The sequence below is a fragment of the Phoenix dactylifera genome, chromosome 7 (genome assembly GCF_009389715.1).
Source record: "Phoenix dactylifera cultivar Barhee BC4 chromosome 7, palm_55x_up_171113_PBpolish2nd_filt_p, whole genome shotgun sequence".
NCBI classification, from domain to species: domain Eukaryota; kingdom Viridiplantae; phylum Streptophyta; class Magnoliopsida; order Arecales; family Arecaceae; genus Phoenix; species Phoenix dactylifera.
This window is the reverse complement of record NC_052398.1, coordinates 3216736-3237688: the sequence shown is the minus strand read 5'-3', so window position 1 is coordinate 3237688 and position 20953 is coordinate 3216736. Positions and strand designations below refer to the sequence as shown.

The following is a 20953-nucleotide window of genomic DNA, read 5'->3' as shown; positions in this document are numbered from 1 at the left end:
TTTTTTTGAATTTTATGTACTTTTAATAATCCTTATCAGAGAGTCATGAATGAAGTTATTCATCGCATCAATGATTAACAGAGGGGAGGGTAAATCTCTCCCCTTTGTTTCTTTTTTATTCTATTTGTGTCTTGAATTTCTCTTCTTTACTCTCCATACCTCTCGATTCAAACACTCTATAAAGAAGGAGGAGGAAGCTATATAAGATGTCGCAGGAGGAAGCTTTAGCCCCGACCGAACCTTTAGCAATAAGAAAAAATTGTATGTCTCCTTCCGCCGCCTTGACCTCCTTTCGTTTTCCATGCCCTGGATTTCCGTTTCCCCTTGCCCTCCACCCTCGGCGGCCGCCGCCCGAATCGCTAGCCGGAGGACCGCCGAACTATTCCCAACCCGCTGCCGCCCGCCACCCCCCATCACTCCCTCCACCGCGAACTCCTATCCGGAATCCTCCTCCTCCGACACCAAGCTCTCCACCTTCTGCGCCGCCGTCGCCGAGTTCTCCAAACGCCCCCAAGGTCTCCTCCCCCCTCCTGGCGTCGGACCCCGTCGCTCCCTCCCCGCCTCCTACAACGTCTTGATGAAGTCCTTCTCCCGCTGCGGCGACGCCGACGAGGTCCTCCGCCTCTTCCGCGAGCTCCAGCTCTTCCGCCCGACTCGCAACGCTCTCTGCTACAACACCCTCATCAACTCCCTCGTCGTCGCCAACCGCCACGCCGAGGCCGAGGCCGCCTTCGAGGAGATGGTCTCGTCCGGAATCGCCCCGACCACTTCCTCCTATACAATTCTCATAAAGTCGCGATCTTTACACCCCTCTCTCATCGATTCAGCTTATGATATCATCCAATCCATGGTTCGATCCGGCCGACACCCCGACAGAGTCACCTACTTGACCCTGATCGCCGGCCTCTGCCGCGCCGGGAGGATTGAGGAAGCGTGGGGTGTTTTGGATCAGATGCTTGAAGCAAGGTTGCTGCCGACTGTTGAAGCTTATACTTGTATCGTTCATGGGTATTGCTCGGCGGGAAGGATCGAAGAAGCCAAGAGGTTGATGGGCACTATGGAAACCCTTGGCTGTCGGCCGGACGTGGTGACTTACAGCGTGTTGGTCGAGGCCCTATGCAGAACTGCCGAATTCGATGAGGTGGAGAAGATCTTGAGGGAGAGTGCGTCCATGGGCTGGAAACCAAATGCAATCACCTACAATATCTATATGAATGGGCTTTGTAAAGTAGGCAAGGTTGATGAAGCATTCCAACTGTTCGAAGTTATGCGGCAGAGTGGGTTGTGCCCAGATGCAATCACTTTGAACATCCTTTTTGATTGCCTTTGTCGGGACTCCAAGGTTTGGGAGGCCAAGAGCTTGTTGGAGAGGAATGCTGAATTGGAATGGGATGTCGACATCTTCTTCTACAACACTTTGATGAGTAGGCTGTGTGAGATCGGTGAATGGATCAGTGTTCTAAAGCTCTTGACCGATATGGTGAAGAAGGGGGTCGGACCGGATGCTTGTACATTTACCATCGTGATTCGAAGCCTTTGCAGAGCTGGGAAGCTTCGTAAAGCAAAATGCATTATGAGCAGCAGGGGATTTGTTGCTGATGTTGTGGCTTATAACACTTTGCTTCATGGGTTTTACATGGCAGGAGAATTCAGTGAAGTCCGGCGTCTTTATGCGAACATGGTGGTGGAGGATATTGTTCCCAATAAGTTCACGTATAGTATCATGATTGATAGTTTTTGCCAAGAAGGAAAATTTTTGGAAGCTATTGATTTTCTTCTTGGATCCCTCAAAGATGGGTTCTTATCTGTTCTGGTTGTTCGTCTAAATAATTGGTTGATTAAGGGAGGGAAGCTGAGAGAGATACTAAAACTGCTCGAAGAAATTACAGAACGAGGATCGGTTCCAGACGTGTGTATATTCAATGCGCTGATAAGTGCATTTTGCAGGGAGGGATACTGTCAGAGTGTAGACGTATATAAAGTTTGTCTCATTCTCGACAAAATGCTTGGAGTCAAATAAGTTATCTCAAGATGATGCGATTTGTCTGATCAATAGTCTGAATCTTTCTGGAGAGCATGGGCTTAAGTAAGGTAAGCGTGCGAGCGTGCGTGCGTGCGAGCCAGCCAGCCAGCCATTCTGAATTGTTCGACTTTCGCTTACAGATATACAAGAAGTTCAGCCAACAATTTAAAGTTAAAATGAGTGTCGAATACTTTGCGAAGGAAATTCTTGTTGAGGACAAACAAGTAATGTTGAAATGAGCTCACAGCCTATTTCATTTGTTCCTTTTATATATATATATTTTAAAGATATATCTTTCTTTTGAAATTTGAGATGAATGGTACTTGTTTTCTGATATAGACATGGGTTGTAGCAGGAAAGGAAGGGTTTCATATTCTTGGCGTCAAATTCTACAGGGGAACGCATGGCTGGTTATTGGAATCCAGCACCAATGTTTTTGGGTCATTTGACAATAGACACTCTTGAAAACGGGCACAGGAATTTCTTCACCAGGTTTTTAATGCCTGAGTACCATTTTTTTTTTTTTTTTGCTTGTTTTCAGAAATAATCAATTTTGCATCTACTTTTTTCTATTGTCCCTTATATCCTTGGAATTAATTTAATGGAGAGACTTATCCACAAAACAAAAAAAAAAAGTTTTACGGTTTCATCATTTTATCTTCTCCTGTAGACTTTTACAAAGTAAAGTATGTAATAGTATACATTCTCAAGAGGTTCTTCTGATGATATACAATATATTCAAATAAACTAGTCTTTTTCTACCTGGTTTCCCGTAACTATGTGTAGCAAATGATTACAGTCTGATGCAACCTTTGAATCTTCGAAGTCTTTTTCATTTTCTTGTTTTAGAAATCCTGCCTGAATTTCTGAAATCTTGTTGCCCAACTGTTTATGCCCATGTGGGTGGTCTACCTTGTAGGGATGTAACATGGCTTCATGTTATCATGTTATCTTTCATATTTAACAAGCCTAATATCTTGCCACTGACCATGTACATTTCTTTTTTGTTTTATAAAAAAAAAAATCTCGTGGATGTAACCAATGATGTAGCCAAAGCAATATAGCCCATTTTTCCTAATCAGCATCGTGCATTCATTTTCGATGCAATTGTTGTCTCATGGCACCAGATGTAACTTATGATTTTCCCTAAAATATTATTTTTAATTTCTCTTGATTTGCAGGGATCTTTCTTCATATATCTTCTTTGGTCTGATGTCTATATGGATGCGATGGATCATGATCACAGTATGCGATGGCATTGATTTTACTTGAGAAGAAAGTGATGCATGGTTGGTATGTTGATCTGAAGCTTGGGTGACCTTGTCGGCATTGGCTGCCGATCTCTTCTCTCTCGCATTCATGCAGACTTATTATGCCATCCTTGGCAATCATTACGAGTAGATGGTGCAATTACTTTATTATTATTATTTGGAAGATGTTCTAGCACATGGTGCGATTATTTTATTATTATTATCTGCTGAATCTTTGTAGAGTGCTGAATGGGTAGATGTTCTTCCTTAGGTTACCAAGATATAAGTACCTGGTGATTTCTCGTTAGACACGCATTCAGGATGTTTACAACGTCTTCCAGTTGGTTGGTCTATAGATTTGCTTAGTTAGTTTTCTTGTTTTATTTAAGTGTAATTTTTGTGCTTAAGTTTCATTTTCTAGAAACTAATGTTGTTATGAGGTTTAAAATGGTCAAAAGGTGCTGTTCATTTGCAATTTCTGGTCGTATTTCTTGTTTGGAGTAGCTAATGATGCGGCACGCGGATGAATTCAAAGAGGAGGTTTTGATATATCTTTTTTTAGTCCAAATAAAAGCTCCCTAACAAGCCACGGCGAATAACATCGTCACCTTTTTCCCGCAATAATCAGATTTGCATCTAACGAGAACAGCTTCACTCTTACAACCCTGGAAAACACAATGAGTAAAAATAGTATAACGAAAGGTATTCCAAAAAAAAGAGCTATGACTTTAATACAAGTTGTCCATACAGAATATCAAAGAATGATGTTCTCACACCACCCTTAAAAAATAATAATAATAATAAAAAAAAAACCACAAGCGTCCAATGCCACTATATATATATATATATATTTTTTTTTTTGAGAAACAGTGCCAATGGAAATATTGAACTCAAAATTCACGACTTCCAAGTGATGCCCTATTATTCTACCTTGAACTGAAAAATGGTGCATATCGTAAAGATTTACAAACCAGAGTTTGTTATTCTAAAATATAAGCCAGACATAAAATTCGTGCAGCTGTAAGATATATTTTATATTGTGCTTAATAAACAGAAAAATGGTTCAAAAGTAATGTCGCAAGAAGCCATTACTTGATCTTTGTTTGTGCATAAAACAACTGATGAAAAATGTTCTGGTTTCGTCAATATATTTACATCAATAATACTTATTTTTGTTGGGCTTGCTTCAAATCAGCTTTTGAAGCAGAAAAAGTTGAGATGAGATGGTACGATGACAAGTTTGTTAGCCTTCAATTATAGGCATACCTGGTGCACTCTGTTGCTCTACGGGCAGCACGTTTTTTCCTATGCAGAAAACGAATGCTGGAAATTGGATCCAAATCACTCTTTCTCACTTATGACTGAGGGGGTGCTCATAGGGAGTGCTGAAAGAGGTGGCCGCAGGAGAAGATACAAGGATGGCCCCAAAATTGGAATACATGCCACCGGCAAAAGCCAAGAGCCTTGATTGATCCTGCTACAAGGGGAACAAGTGAGTTCTTTGACGAGAAAGCCATTCTCCTTTTCCCTTTATTTTAAAACATTTAGGTTTGTGAGCATATTATGAGAACAAGCCTGGGTGGAGAGTTTTCAGTTTACCATCTCCTTGCAGTCATATCATTGTAGACCCAAAAAGGTGCGAAAGCTGAGAGTAGTGTAAAATCAATGCATGTAATATGGATCTGCAATGAAGAAAAATGTTATAGGTAAAATGCCAGAGTTTTTACATGAGGTTAATCGACTCTGATCCAGACTTCACAGAGAGAAGTTCACAGCCTCAAAAAAGTTTTTGTAAAGTATTTGATGCAGTTCTGTAAGAACAGCTGAACAGGAGCTGCTAACTAGTTAAAAAACTGACAGTATTGAAATTTCCAATAGTATGTCATGATACTTACAAACTTGCTTTCTCTGAAGTATCGGAAGAATTCCTTCCACACATCACCATTAGCTAAACCAGCATACATTGTTAGGCCCAAACCTGCAACAAGTAAAATCTGGTGTGCAATGGAGTTACTATTCAGTCAGCAGAAAAAGGAAATTATAATCAGGTAAATACGGTTAAATATGGTAGCAGATAAACCATCAATCTGAACCATTTGGAGTTCCACCTACAAATTTTGTATGTTTCCACTATTTCAAACCATCACTGACCAAAACTCTAGATACCAAAAACTTCAAGGCAACACTTTACAGAAACTATATTGAACGATTGGGATTCTTTGTTTGTCACTTAAACCTTTTCAAATTGTAATCCAATGATGGTCAAAATCAACGAGTTATGCATGTGGTTGATGTAAAAAAGTTACAGTATCACTCATATAGTCATATACATAAAAATTTTTATACAACTTTGCTAAGCAAATCAAAAAGTTATGTGCATTAGAGTTTCTTACCCCAGCAGCTATCTTTGAATCAAGAAAATTTAAAGGCCATCTCCTGATTTCATCTTCTCCAAGGGCTGGTGGAGGTGGCTTCCAGAAAACGAAGTATGGAATAAGGGCATATGCACCGCCAAAGAATGAAAGCACTAGGAATGGCCAGACAGGTATCTTGCTTCTTGAACTGCATTACCAGTTTGAACATTTCAAATTATTTAACATAGAGGAAAGTTGACAAATTTGAAGATTAAGGTGTATGATTTTCACTGGTTCAACTAGTGATTCAACAATAACTATGCACAAAACTGAATAAAGACAGTCCCAGCCTCAATTCTTTAAAGGTAGTTGGGGTTTGCACTGTATCATAGTGAACCCTTGATAGCTAATCAGTTATCTGTTTTAGCACTTGTAAAAAAGAAGAATCACCATAACAAGGCCAAGCCCTTAAAGGACGCTGTAGCTGAGTTTCAATCAGTAACTCCATGTATATCTATAAAAATACATTTAGTGCATATAAGCTCATTAAAAGTATAAATAAAAAAACATTAACCTTGTTCCTAAATCTTTTCTTCTCTATTTTATTAAAAAAAAATAATCATCATTTGCAGCTGCTTCTTACGACAAAACTGCATCTGGGGAAGTTACTTATCTAGTGATCTTAGTATACTTTAGTAGGAACTCATTAGTTCAACAACAATGAATTTATCATGTATCTATCTGAAACCCTTTTGCTTTTACCATCTTGTAACTTCCCTCTCCCAACTTCTCTCCTATTTAAATATATAGTATCCACAATTCTAATTCCTGCCTAAAATTCAAAATTGATAAACATCAATATCTCTCTCTAAGTTCTAAAATATATATTTGTTATCTTAAGAGATTTTCTTCTGTGGACTTCTATCAATTGTTTCTTATATATTTCTCTCACCGAAGGAGAGAAAATATGACTAGATCCCAAGTTATGGTAAAGTCTTCAAAAAAAATCATATGTCGCCATTATGTAAAGTTGGTACAAACAAAAGATCAAGGTTTTAAAGCTGACGGGGACATTCTAGTTTTTCTTTGGAATAGGATCCGCTGCCATCCCAACTAGTCCCGACACTTGGGATAGGGGATGTCCTAAAACACGCCGATCGAAATGCTGAGATGATGGCAGGACGGTCCCATCCCGATACTTGGGACGGTACCCCATCTAGACATCCTGACATTCCATGAGGATTTGAAACCGGAAGAAGACTAAATATATGCCTAGTACTTTTACTATGCCATTTTAAACACAGGATAACAGCTCTAAAACAAGAATCCAGCATCATACAGACCATCTCTCATTTTTTTTTAAAGAACTCCAATAGGATTAAGAGATGAATAAGTGGTCACTATTGCATCGTGTAACATATAAGTAAAGAAAGAACAACTTTGTTTAGACAGAGTTTCTTCTTCAGTAGTCACCTTCTACCAGTAGGAACTAACAGCATACTATAAATGAAAGGCCACAGTCCCATGAAGTACCATAGAGCCACAAGTACTTCGTTCATTTGGAAGCCATCATCGCCTTTAAGATTCAGCAGTTTTTGCAGATAATACACATCGCTAGCCTGAAAATTTTGAACAAGTATATTATTAAGAAAGAAGGTAATAATGGCACATCTACTAGTCCAAGACACAAGTCCTCAGATGATATTAAAGGAACAGCGCTGTGCTTATATAGGCAGTAGGCAATATATTTGAAAGCCCAGCAGAACATTATGTGAGCTTTTATACTGAATGTTTATCAACGGATAAGGAAAATAGAAAAATACGTATTTTATTATTTTAGAAAATCCATTAATAGTATAATTTTGAAACAGATCAAGAAAAATACTTATATGTTCATAAATCCTTTTCCCCCTTCTCACCAAATCACATCCTGTAACATGTATCCGTAACCAACATCGCCATGCACGTCAATGCAGGATTTCGTGATGCAAATTTAAATATGTATAATAAAATAACAAGTCAAACATAAAAATCAAAGTTTCAAAGTTAGTTATTAACCAGTCAAAAATTTTGTCATCCAAAATTTTTAGGTGTCTAAAGGGTAGATCTCACAAGCATTACCCTTTCTAAAGCACTCATCCAAAATTCAAGCATTAGACCATTGTCTCTGGTGTCCATAAAGCACCACAACAATTCAAGACATAATAATATTCTGAATAAGTTAAATAACAGCATTCTTATATCGAGCAATCTCTAGAATTTAACCTAGTTTAACAAAAACAAACTAAAATATCAAGAACCAAATCATCCTGTAACCAAGAAAGAATACCGGAGTCTGGTTCGGCGCGAGCTGGAAAACGTAATACATGAGCCCGGCCCACAAACCAAAGAGCAGGACCGAAGTAGTCCAATCGTTCCCACTCCCACCACCATCTCCACTCCTTTCGACGGTGGGTCCTTTCTCGTCCAGAAATGAGCCTCCAAAATTCTTCCTTTCGGTGGAATCTCGACAGACTTGGAGTAGACCCCTGCTCCCAACGGAGGAGAACGGATGGCTTAGTCTGAGACCGGTTCCAGGGTTGAGGGTTTTAGGCTTGAGGATGGAGTGGGTTCTGTGGAATAGCTTCTGGGGGTGGTGGAGGGAGGGAAGAGGATAATGGCATGAGAGGATAGGACAGGATTTGGATGAGAGCATGCTGGCCTTCCAATCTGAACGAGGGAAGGAGTTGAGCACCCGAGTTATAGCGTGATCCGGAAACTAAAAGAATCACGCGTACTGCACGTGCCAAACTTATGCCACTGTTTCGGCAATAAATTTGTCGAGGCTAGTTATAAAATAATTTGAGAGTTGTTAAAATAATCTGTCGTAAGTTAAAACTTCGCATAATAAGCGCTTAACGATCAGAGCCTATTATGCTTCTTACTTTTGTTGGATTAGGCAAGTGAAAATAAAGTCTTGGACTTATTTATATAAAATATTTGGTCATCAGATTTTACTTAATTGGTTTTATGTAAAATTTCAAATGGTTGAAATATAAGAAAATAGATAGATGTAAAAAAAAAACAAAAGGAGATACAAAAAGACTTGCTTGGTTATTTTCTCATAGAAATAGATTTATGAAAACTAACAAGCCATAAAACCAAGCCATAAAACTTCAAAAATGAGTATAAAAATTTCTACTTTTAAGAAATCTCACCATCAACCCAAATTTATTCTAATAAGGTATCATGTTTTAGTAAACCAACCAAGACAAATCATTCATGATGACCCAAACCATTTCAAAGATGCATCCCCAATTCCCCATCAACCCAAATTATCATATCAATCAATACTGGCAAATTATGTAGGATTGTGTTCCATGTGATCTCATTCCTACTTATTATAGCAAATCTATTCATGAAAATATCTGCTGCTAGCATTTCGAGAACTTAATGTCAAATAGCCATCCTCCTTTATTTTGGGAGATATTTTAGTAGGTCAATATTTTTTTCAATACAACTATATTCATTCAATTCCTTTGCTCTAGATGCAAAGTTGGTTTTTATTGGTCAATCATGATTCATTGTAGCTTCTTATCATATGCATCATACATGCTCGAAGATAGTTAAACAAAAAAGCCCTATAGCGCCCACACTGTAATGCTCACCAGGCTATGATCTAAATCTTCTAACTTTCACCCTAAACCTTTTTGGAAAAGTGAGTGTGTTATTGGTTTAGGAATACCTAAAGGGAATGTGTCGATTTAGAACCTAACATATTTTTAGCAATTTTAACACTCAAATTTTATGCTAGCCTATGTTTATAGTTTATAGCATATCCGTATTTTATGGATATTTGCTTGAAACAGATACAAATACAAGTAAAATATTAGTTATATTTATATTTTCTCTATCCAAATATGGATATACGTTGAATATAAATTAAATAAAAATCAAATTTTGAATAGAATTCAATAATGAAAGCTAATAGAAATAACATTATCATAAAGCATGCAAACGAAATCCACTATTACGATTGCATAATTGATGCACAATAACCAGATTTTAATCTCGAATGTGGTTATTAAACTTGCACAAACAACGATTTGGCGAAGGATCTCGATCACTGATCTAACTATATTTTATATTCAAAAAATATTAAAAATTATATTATTAAATTAAAATATATAATATAAATATATTAGAAATTTATTATATACAAATGTTACTCTTTAATTGCAGCACAAACAAATAAATCATGAATTGTCTATATTTCAGAAAACTTGCAACAAAAAATACTATACAAATATAGGAAAATGTTTAAGTTATTGATGTTTTTTAATATTTTAAATGAAAAGGTTTTGAAAATATCATAAAGAGTAAAAAGTAAATTATACATTTCCATTTTTTATCTAAGGACAAAGATTGAATTTTTATGAAAAGAATTAATTATTAAAGTATAAAAATCAAAATATATTTCAAATGGGTATATTTTATAACATGAATAAGTACAATAAATTCTGATTATATAACAAACTAAATATTATAATGGTGGCTGAATAGTTGTTAACTATCAAAGAGATCCCTAGTTAAATTCCTTCCACATGTGGTAGATAAATGATTTGGATATGGTCCGATATGATCGGACTGTTTTCAGCCCTAAAATGAGTAAAGAATTCAAGAAGGAGAAGGCTAGCTTGCTGGAGTTCTTTTCCAGAGTCTCGATCAGGGTCATCTGCCTCTGCTCTAAAAACAAATGGAAGTGCAAAAAGAACAGACAATCTAAAACCACCTATAATATAAACGAACTGATTTTAACACTGGCATATATAGAAAAGAAAATCTTCAGTAAATATAATCCCTGGGAAATAAAATCCTCAGTAACAGATACTCATATCAGCGATAACACTAGATCAACAATTAAAGCAATAAAGCAAAAGTTCAAACTAGAGTACACCACCCCGCGAGTTATCAACCAAACAAAAAATCAAACAAAATATGTCTTCTGAAACTAATGCACCAAGTCAGGTAATCTATTGGCTGCAGAAATCCCTAATTGTGGATAAACCCTAGAAATAGCTGCAGGGGGTTCAAAAAACCCTCAAGATACCCAATTAGAAATTGGCTGTTATAAGGATAAAAACTTTCAAAAATGTTCTGCCTGGAAAAACAACTCTCAAAAGAAAGCCTGAATCACCTACCAACCCGTCATTGCCACAGTTCACCAGATCTGAAAGCGACTCCTAGTTTATCGGAGTTAGAATACGAATGGTTCAGTTCACAACATACCTAGCATCGGAACCCTAATTTCTAGATCTCCAGGGAAAAAATAAAAGAGGAACATCCACTGAATTCCCAAGACGAAAACCTAATTTTCCTGCGAGAGAACTCAAGAACGATCTCAAGAAGGACAGAGACATCGAAGGAGAATGGATATAACTCATACATTTCTTGCGAGATCTCAGGAAGCATCAAGAACGATCGAAGGATGAGGCCAAGAACTCATACCTTGACCCGAAGAAAAGAAGAAGAGCATCGCGTTCCTATGAAGAGGAGATTCTTCTTCTCCAGAGAAGGGCAGACGAAGGAGACCGATCCGATCGGGGTCTCCGTCGAGATGGGAGCTTGGGAACTTCGGATGTGTCGGAAGAGAGCAGAAAGAAAGAAACCGACCCCGTTTCGACTTTCGAAAGCGGGAAGGAGGGAGAGAACCGCGAGGGTCAGAAGCATGGGGGTCCTTTTATAGGCTACGATGGATACGGTGTGAGTCGCATAGAAAGACGTTAGCGCCCGGCTTCCGGCATGGATTGGGAGCGGCATATGGTGTGAGTCGTATAAACGACATGTAATGCTGTATAATATTTTTTTTTCTTCTATAAAGTCGGTTAACCCATGGCCGAATATGATAGGATTATTGTTAAAGTAAAAATATAAAATTGTACTTCAAAAAACGAGATGAAAAATCATGGTGCAATTGATAATGATGGTGTGCTATATGCTCTCACAATATTATATACACCGGCCATCATGTGAAAAAGTTTGAATCCTCCACGATAAGATAGTGACACTGCCGAATTTTGTATTATCTTCGAGACAGACGGCTCGCATTAATTCTGAGAATACATCTCGGTATTTTTCAGCACAATATACAACATGTTATAGATGTGAAAGAGAGCCGTCTATCTATGAAATGGATGATGCGGTGGCTATCTACAATGATATTATACTCTATGGTGTAAAAGTCGCGCCGGAGAGAATCCGGCTCATACATGAAACCCAAGATGCAACTGCTTCCGGCACTGCTTCCGGCACCCTTGCTTTACATAAGTCATTTTATGTAGCTGTTCTAAACAATGATACCTCCCAGGATATATTGGAACATAGCTCCACAGGCTGATGTATATTGGAACATAAGACATTAAATCTTTGTTGCTTTCTGAACATAACTCTCAGTTATCAGCCATTCAGTGTCAGGCTTCAGTTTCTAAAGTCATGCTATCTTGTAATAATTTTGGCAAAGGTTATGTTTGGTGTTCTGCATAGGAATTTGCAAAACTTGCATGCCGACCATCTAACTGAAACGATTGAAGGTTCATAAGGTTAAGGTTCATTCTCATGTAAACATCAGTCCTTGAAGACACGAAAAAAATAAAAAAGAGCAGATAAGACAATGTGCCTTAAGAATAGCGCATTTGGGAGTGAAATTCAACTCTGCATCATATACTCTAATGATCTGATATCATGAGCAGCAAACGGAAGCCTTTATTGCATCCAAGGTCAAACTTCTATTCACTAAACAAAATAGTTTATCCTTTAGAGTATTATGGGCTTAAAATATGGATTTGGTAGTAGCTATGATATCGATATTTTAACCCAGGGAAAAGAAAAGGAGTGGTGCAATAAGATCTTAGTAGCTTGACTCTGGTACCTACAGTGATATATCCACTTTGAAATCTTTCTAAAATCTCAAACTTGCACCCACTATGCAAGTGTTTTCTTATTAAAAGTGTTTCTAAAGTATCTGCTTCTTAGGATCTGCAACCACTCCTGCACCATTACCTGCTTATGATTCTGGCAGTTCAGAGTAGAATTTGCAATATTCACCCCAAGATATGTGGAGTATTCTGAATTTCAAATGGAGACATATACGGAATAAAAATGCAACCTTCTGTTGTTCTTGAATTTGAACGTGCTTCCTAAGCCCTTCCTCATGAAAAAGGTTTCTAAACTACCGATTCCCTACGTTACTCCCACTCCTGCACTTGCTTACCCTGCAGCTGTCTCTTTCTATATATTTTTACATCAACAGATAGTGACAATGAGGTAATCCGAAATCAAATTATTATCCAAATCCAAATTAATGGAATCATCATCCAGGTATGGAATCTGTAATCTCTCCTTGCCGAGCAGAGAAATGTGACCTCCAGGACCAGCACCGGATCACATCTTTCAGCGTTGCTCCGGTTCAAAGCTGCTCAGCCAAAGAACAATTCAGTCAAAGAGGAGGTCAAGGGAGGCCGCAATGAACTAAAACGAGAATTTCTACGAAGAAAAGGCTCACCGACAATATTGACCATGTCGTTAACCTAGACCAGCCTTGCATCCGTCTAGTAGTCATTGGACAATGCCTCCAAGACTCGCTTTCTCCAGCCACACCTAAAATATCCGTCTCTACCAACAATGCCAGCCCACTCTCACCTTCTCTCCCATGGGACACGCATCTCAACACTCTGTCATACCATTCCCCCTAAACGTAGGTTAGCAATAATGAAAAACAATTCAAGCAATATAGGAGCAATTTCAGTTTTGCACACCAGGCATAATCCAGAATTATAATAAAATCTAGCAAGAAATTCAAGTTACACAAAAACCAAATTTTTCATATTGGCCAGTACTGGTACATTCCAACCATACCGTATTAGTACCAATACATCCCAACCATACCGTATCGGTACGAAATCGGTACATGGTATAGAAAACATATGTACCGGTACTATAATAAAATAGTACTAATATGGAATCCGGTAATGAGATAATGAACCTTGTACAAGAATGTTAAAATTTACTTTTAGCTAGCATATAACATAGAAGACGCTTGGAGCTTAGATTCACATCAAGTATGTTCAATTTGTCTGCAGGTGCAAACAACTACAGGTGAGGCAATAGATAGAAACAACAGATGGCATCATTGGTTCATAATCAATAAGCATGAATAAGGTAGTTCAAAAGCACCAGTATGTTAAATGTTCTGCTGTTATACATTACTTTCTGACACACCAAGTATCATCCATGGATGTGTAAGCAGCAACTTTGCCCCCTATCAGAGCGGTGCCCTACCATTTTGCACACCACAATTAAGAGAAAATGTTTCTCATCCAGCAGGACGAAATGCGACAGAAACATTATTCCAGCTTATTTGTAAATGTAAATGATGATTGTAGAAACACCAGCAAAATATCTCATCATAAGAATAGACAAACCCAGGTTCTGATTGTATCTCCAGCATATATTCATATAATTACATAAGTGAGAAAACAATTCCTTGCTCTTCCATCCTCCTCAGCATCACTCCCTCTCACACCATCTCACCTTCACAAAACTATAGCAAAGGAAAATCAAACAGAACCTGCTGCCAGAGCTAAGGCTTTGATCCTTCAGAAAATATTGCAAAACCAACACAGATTTAGACCCGCTCTTACAAGTCAGCCTTGATCAATCAAGAATCTGCTGAACTAGCTTGAATGCAGCAAAACCATTTTTTCTGCAGAATCGGAGGAGTTGATGATAATATTAGATGATTATAATGAAGAAAGACGAATTAAAAAGCTTGGAGGTTGCATCCAATCTTAAGCTGTATATGACAGGGATTGTCAGTATTCACCGAGCCAACATAGATCAGGTGGCTTAGAGCTGAATTGATCATCTAGAATAAGAAAAAGGAACTTACAGCATTCACATTAGGCTTGGTAGCATAAGGTCCCTGTTTAAAGGTTGCCTCCTCCTTTCCAGGAGAGTCCTGGCCTCGTGTGTTGCCACCTGTCTTCCTCTCATCTCTGGCTTTATTGAAGATCACAGTGAATCCCTCTGCAGAAGCAGGGTCATTTACATCCCACTCACCAAACTTTGGTAACGGCCGACCCTTGTCCTGCTGGAATCCAAATCACTAATATCAGTAACAATGGAGATATTTTTAGAGGTGTGACAACTGAAAAAGTATTTACATTCAATTTCTTTTCCCTCACTAAATAACAGTATCAAAATATAAGAACCGAAAATACTAAAACAGGTAGAGTACCCAGAGCCAAAGAGCCATATTTTCTTCCAATAATGCAGCATGCAGGAAAATCTTTTATATAAAAAATAGTAGGCATTCTAGATTCTGTTATAAGCAGTTGTACTATGGCATTTAGTATTCTGTATATGTCCTTAAGTTTGGATCAAACATTTTAGTCCCTTTTGTCTCAAATCTCAATAATGGTTTTCTTTATGACTCGTTGAGTAAGAAACGAAATAGTCAAGTGTCCATCTACATTTGTCAAACTTGTGACAGATGTGCCTAAGAATGGCCAAGATACTTGCATTTCAGTTACTGTTTAGCATCATTGTGAAACCCATCCAGGTGACTCTCCACAATGGACCTATCATATAGCCTAGGCATATACACAAACACCCAGGTTCCTAGCCAACTTGGAACAAAGCCATCAGCCACCCTGTCAATCAACTTTACTTGTACAAATCAGATTTTGTACTATATTTAATCAACTAATATTCTGTAATACCTTAAATAATAGGCAGTGAACATTTTTCTAACACATACTAATCAAATACTTTCGAGATATATTGTAATTTGAATCTATACTAAATGCATAAATAAAACATAAAAGAAGTAATAGCATATATCATTGCTGGTTCAGGTCAAATATTAGACAATATTTAGCTGGTTCGGTCATCCAAGTTGCTAGAGGTTGAGTTTGTGTCTCCAATTTTTTAACAGCACTTTTGGAAGACACAGATTGAGATACATTAAATTGCCCCACGAGGAAAACAAGATTGTGTAGCTGCAAACACACATGGAGACATATATATATATATATATATATACACACACACACATCAGAAAGTATATGTCATTTTACATGATCTCCAGCATCCAAGATGCTTGCAAATCAAAAGGCAAATATTTTGAAGAATCCTACTTGGACACAAACATATAGGTCAATACAGGGACCACCATTAAAAATTGGCCGCCTAGATGTTACCCACCTGCAGGTCAAAGGAGACACGGTAAACAAAAAAAAATAGGTGCCAGCAGAAAGGGGCAAAAAGCCAGAAGAAAAGGTGGCTATGGGCTACAAGAAAAAAGAGTATTTGTTGTTATATCCCACAAATATAACAGCAGAGGTAGCCGTTAAAGGAATGATTGGTGAATAAGGATTCATAAAGCTGACTCCAAATAGTTGGAACAAGGATTAATAATTACAATAATATCTTAAACCATTACATACATTCAGTCCACATATCCACATATACACCTAATAATCAAGCCTATAACCAATCATTTTTCCCTCGTAGTAAGTAATATACCTTATTAGTCCGTATGCTTACATAAGATGCATACAAAGTTATGCAGAACCATCAATATGCATTAAACAAAAAACACAGCAAGAGAACCACATTAGGTTCAAGGTAGAAACCAAACATCGAACATGTGCAACTAGATTTGCAATCATTACTCATACTTTACACGATTAAGCAGACAGCTGCTTACGCATTTAAGCAACAGTAACAAATGCTCAAGCAAGTACCACTTAACTGGTCCAAAAGTAGGTAGCTGTTTAAGTGGCCACTTAAGCATTTAACTGACTGCTTCAATACGAGTGTCTAACTACCTAGGCTTATATTTTTTAACACCCAAAAGAACGAGAGTCAAAACAAAATATTAATGTTGTCTTAATAAAAAATTCGAATAGAACCGTGATGACAAGTTACATCTCTAGGTAATGTAAGCAGGACACTTCAATTTCAAGGTATCCAAGAGTGTCTTCTTTGTGCTCAAGTGTCTAGGAAGTGTTGACACTATAGCCTGCCGCACTGTCCTGAACCATCTAGTACGGGGTGTACCATACTGTATTGGGTTAGAATCAGTATGAAACTCATGTTTAGGTAAAAGGCTCCAGACCCAAGCATATCAAGATGTACCGAGGTGTGTATAAACCCATACCAAGGTGTACCAGGATAAAAAGTAAGACAAATGGTTTAATGGTTGTTTCAGAATAGGATGGTATAGCGTACCATAACGAACTATACTATATCGAACTAGTAAAGTACTGGTACAGTATGCGACACCGAGATTGTGAACTTTGGCTAACCCTCCAAGGTTCCTGGAAACTAAAGTGTTCAAGCACTATTAAGGAACATGGTAGATACAAGATTGTAAAGTAATAATGATAAATAGGGATAATTACATGCAGGAGCTAGTTTACCAACATAAATCAAGATAATGGTTTCTCAGTAATTTGGATAGATAGCAATCCTATGTTATCCTCAAAATAAATATGCAAAATGCTAAATAGAAAAGAAAAAGCTCACACATAGAATAGATATACCTATATATATTCCCTCCTCCAAAAAAAAAGATTTAGTCTAATTTTCAAAACTAGCATAGATAGAACCAAAGTTCTCTATCTCGGTACTGGACCCTGTACTGGTACCATTTTAGTCAGTATTGGTACGCCCCGTATGGAGATCAGTTTGGCGCACCAACCCTCGATAGGTCCCTTGTACCATGTACTTGTTAATAGTATGGTACGTACCAGTACCGACCAATATGGTGTGCCACGTATAGAACAATATCCTAATGAGGGTGAGTCTCCCACCATTGCAGTGCCCGGAGGTGGTCCAATGTACACAACCTTATCTTGCATATGGAAAGACAATTTCTGTGTTTCGAACCCATGACACTCAGGTCACAATAAAGCAATCTCACTATTGCAACAAGACTTACCCTCAATAGGCAATCAAAATTAAATTTAAAATAGTCCGCATAAATGTTCTCTTATTTGCATCCTAGGTCTTGAGCTATAGCCAAAATTGATAACTCAAAAGGCAACTTACTCAAATTGGGCCCTGGCTTATTTACAACATGATCAAAACTCCAAGTACAATAATTCTACATCTCACCTTAACCAGGCACATTTGTGAGAATTGCAAAATTTTTGAGGCTCGAAGACAAAAATCATGGAGTCAATTCAGCAAATTTCAAATAATGATGCATGTAACTGGATAAATTAGAAACCTCTGCAATGCGCATGCTCTAGGAAAGGGGCAATTCAGAACTTCTAGTCACAAATAATATTAGGCTGATTAATCTTCTTATAGTTTTTATGCTTCTCGCATAAACATTAGTACAAAGATAAAAGGACAATCAGCTCCATCATAATCCCCGTGGTGTGAAATCCTAGTCCACCTCATTCAATTAATTATTATTTTTTTAAATAAAAAGTTTCAGTGGGACATATTTTAAAAACTTCTGCAGCACAAACCGCAAGATCCACCGCTACAACTCTTTGATGAAATTAGGAAACACAATCTCTCCTCTGGATGAAACTAAAAGAACTTGTAATGGTTGTCAACTTCAGCCCTATCAAGTATATCTACAAACAAAACTAGATTGATTTTTTATGCAAGAAATCTATATTACAGATACAAATACAATTGCCATGCAATTAGATTGATTTATTTCACTTCATCTATAAGAACCCCGATGTTTTCTTGTAAAACCGGTCCCATCTTTGCATATGATTAATGTTTCCCCAGTAATTTCTCAAAAACAAAGGAAGTTTGGATGGATACCCTTTGGAAATTAAAATTTTTAATTATTTTCCAAAATATTGAGCATTCCATAGACAGATTTAAAAGTTGACCACGATGCAAAATGCACTTGCTCACTTACTCTCAACCATCTCAAGCACTATTTACAAATATAGAAGCATGCCCATGCAAAAGATCATAAAGATTAGCATGTCTAACACAAACCCCTAGGCAAAACACCAAAAAGTTTCTCAAACGAAAAACAACCGATCATGAAATTTCAACTGACAATACCCATAGAGCAAATCAAAGTTATATACCGAATAACTGAAGCATAATTATTGCATAAGCTCTAGAATAAATATGATTTATACATCAATTTGATTATGACACATATGGATATGCAGAAACAAAATCCAGCCAACATTTCCATGCACATTAAGAACTATAATGATGTTTCAGAATGCTCCAAATTCAGATACCATACAAAAATGGATCTTTCTACAGCATTTAAAATAACTAACATAAAAATCCTCCTCCAAAACCTATACTGAAGCATCAGCAAACCCTAAAAATTTTACCACTATATAGTTGTTCACCAAATCCAATCAATTAAAACAACCAACAAGGAGAAATCAAGGAAGAAAATTGTTCTTTCCAAAATAGTTTAAGAGAAATCCCTAATACAACAACTCACCATCAAATCAACCACAAAAACGATGGAAAACAGAAAAAAAGCATACGAAATGGCATCAATTTTTCAGCGTCTAATGAATCCAAAACCATCAACAAAACAGGAAACCCACGCATCGATCGCCCAAACCACATGGGACCAAAACAACCCAACGAGGGATCAAACCCCTCCCAGCCAATCGGATCAGACATCCAAAGAACAAAGAGACCACGAGGAATTCAAATTCTTAATCAGAATAGCATGAAAAGGGGAAGAAATCGGCCCTTACCGACATGAATTCTTCCAAGAAACCAATAAGAAAGGAAGAGCGGGGGTGTGGGGGGTGGTGGTGGGTGTGAAGGGATGGGGGAGAAGCGAAGAAAACGAAATGAGAGAGAGAGAGAGAGGAGTGTCCAAGGTTTTAATTTAGTATTGCGAGAGATATTTTATTATTTTTGGGTTTTAAAAATTGGATTTGAGGTAAGACTATTCGTGCGTGTGAGCTGGAGGTGCGTGGGAATGCCCCGAGGCCGCCGTCAAAAATAACGGCGACGGAAGTTGGGATTCCGCCATGTGGGTCGCGGAGAGAAAGCTGGGGCGTGGGATGCGGCTGACGAAACGGAACGGAACGGAGGCGGCAGGTTGGGCGTGTGGGTGTCGTCATATATTCGTTTTCCTTTTTCTTTTTGGGTAATTTAGTGTTAAAATTTTTTCATATTTTTATTTTCATGCAAGTAGGAAGATTGTTCGAGGGATGATACTAAAGGACATCTGCTTTGTCACAAATTATCCCTCCACCCACATGGCAAAAGGGGATTGGTGAGATTATGAATTGGTATAATACATAAGGAAGTAGATGGGATTTTGAGTTACCATGCCAGTTACTGTGTGAGTAATGGGCGTCTCAAAAGCATGCTTCAATAGAACATAAAAAGACTAGGAAATGTTAACAATTATTGGAGTTAAAAGGAGGATTATTGACATACATGAGCTAAAATCTTAACAATATTCCTACATGAGCTATAACGTACAACATAGGATGGCAATGGATCAGATATGGGTCAGATAGGCCATTACTCGTATCTATCCCATACTTGCCTTGAGACAAATCTGATGGTAAGAGTTAGACACAGCCAGTTGGATAGATTGGATGGGTAAAGTTGTAAAAACAATATATATATATATATATATATATTTAATCTCAAGAAAGAAATTTATGAAGAATTATATATATATATATGTATCGAGTTCGATGCGGGTTTTATTATTATCCACCCCGCCTCGGATCTACTACAGGTTGGGTAAAACCTATTCCAATAGGATCGGATATATGATGAAGCCGAGTAAATGGTCCTTTTCTAGCCATTTATCCTTGAAAGAATTATTGACAATTTTGTTTTGCAGTGATGTAACTAATGCAAGTGAAACAAGATAGCCCTCAAAAGAGGAGAAAAACGGGCAACTACAACTTCTTGAAAGTTCTCATATGTCTGCTTTTTCTAATTTCTAGCAGTTTTCTCTGCTCTAATCACTTTAAAGACATGTATCTAGTTTTATATCCTCTTATTTGTTATCAAATACAATTTTCCACTTACAGGCAATAAAATTTCAGATATAAATAGGCTGGGTCAATCAATTTACAAGTAACCAAAAGAGTATAAATACAAGGAAAGCATACCTAAACCTGCATAAAGGAATAGCTAGCAAACATTATAAAAAAAAAGCAACAGAGAAAAAGCATCATCATACACACCAAGAATTTAGACTTGTAATGCTTTTACGAGTGTGCCATATCATTATTAGACCTCTCCGAGAATAAGGCATGTGGGGGCATATGCCAATACGTGTTAGCTCCGCTGGTTGC

General features: G+C 37.6%; 3 protein-coding genes across 8 annotated transcripts; 1 reads left to right on the top strand and 2 right to left on the bottom strand.

Annotated features, from left to right (window-relative positions):
- The first annotated feature begins 15 nt into the window (after positions 1-15).
- LOC103702386 (pentatricopeptide repeat-containing protein At5g64320, mitochondrial-like) lies at positions 16-4080 on the top strand. Of its 3 annotated transcripts, none has more exons than XM_026802720.2 (3): positions 16-2247; positions 2379-2515; positions 3205-4080. In XM_026802720.2, the coding sequence occupies exon 1, from the start codon at positions 302-304 to the stop codon at positions 2018-2020; it is 1719 nt and encodes a 572-aa protein (XP_026658521.2). In that variant the 5' UTR covers positions 16-301; the 3' UTR covers positions 2021-2247; positions 2379-2515; positions 3205-4080. The 3 variants fall into 3 exon arrangements, with proteins under 3 accessions (XP_026658521.2, XP_008783028.2, XP_008783026.2); XM_008784804.4 differs by having other exon boundaries at positions 19-2091; XM_008784806.4 differs by lacking the exon at positions 2379-2515 and having other exon boundaries at positions 16-2091.
- On the bottom strand, positions 3800-8350 carry LOC103702387. 3 transcript variants are annotated; one of them, XR_003384740.2, is made up of 7 exons: positions 7957-8350; positions 7101-7246; positions 5667-5835; positions 5169-5267; positions 4873-4955; positions 4540-4750; positions 3800-3938 (listed from the first exon to the last, which is right to left on the bottom strand). XR_003384740.2 is itself a non-coding variant. In XM_017841624.3 (6 exons), exons 1-6 carry the CDS (start codon positions 8320-8322, stop codon positions 4615-4617), a joined length of 996 nt encoding a protein of 331 aa, XP_017697113.2. In that variant the 5' UTR covers positions 8323-8350; the 3' UTR covers positions 4287-4614. The 3 variants fall into 3 exon arrangements, 2 of the variants coding, with proteins under 2 accessions (XP_017697113.2, XP_017697112.2); XM_017841624.3 differs by lacking the exon at positions 3800-3938 and having other exon boundaries at positions 4287-4747; XM_017841623.3 differs by lacking the exon at positions 3800-3938 and having other exon boundaries at positions 4333-4750.
- A 5493-nt stretch (positions 8351-13843) lies between these two features.
- On the bottom strand, positions 13844-19514 carry LOC103702388 (protein NOI4). Of its 2 annotated transcripts, none has more exons than XM_008784808.4 (3): positions 19379-19514; positions 14554-14754; positions 13844-14367 (listed from the first exon to the last, which is right to left on the bottom strand). In XM_008784808.4, the coding sequence occupies exons 1-3, from the start codon at positions 19382-19384 to the stop codon at positions 14323-14325; spliced, it is 252 nt and encodes an 83-aa protein (XP_008783030.1). In that variant the 5' UTR covers positions 19385-19514; the 3' UTR covers positions 13844-14322. The 2 variants fall into 2 exon arrangements, with proteins under 2 accessions (XP_008783030.1, XP_008783031.1); XM_008784809.4 differs by having other exon boundaries at positions 14554-14751; positions 19379-19499.
- Between the last annotated feature and the right edge of the window lie 1439 nt (positions 19515-20953).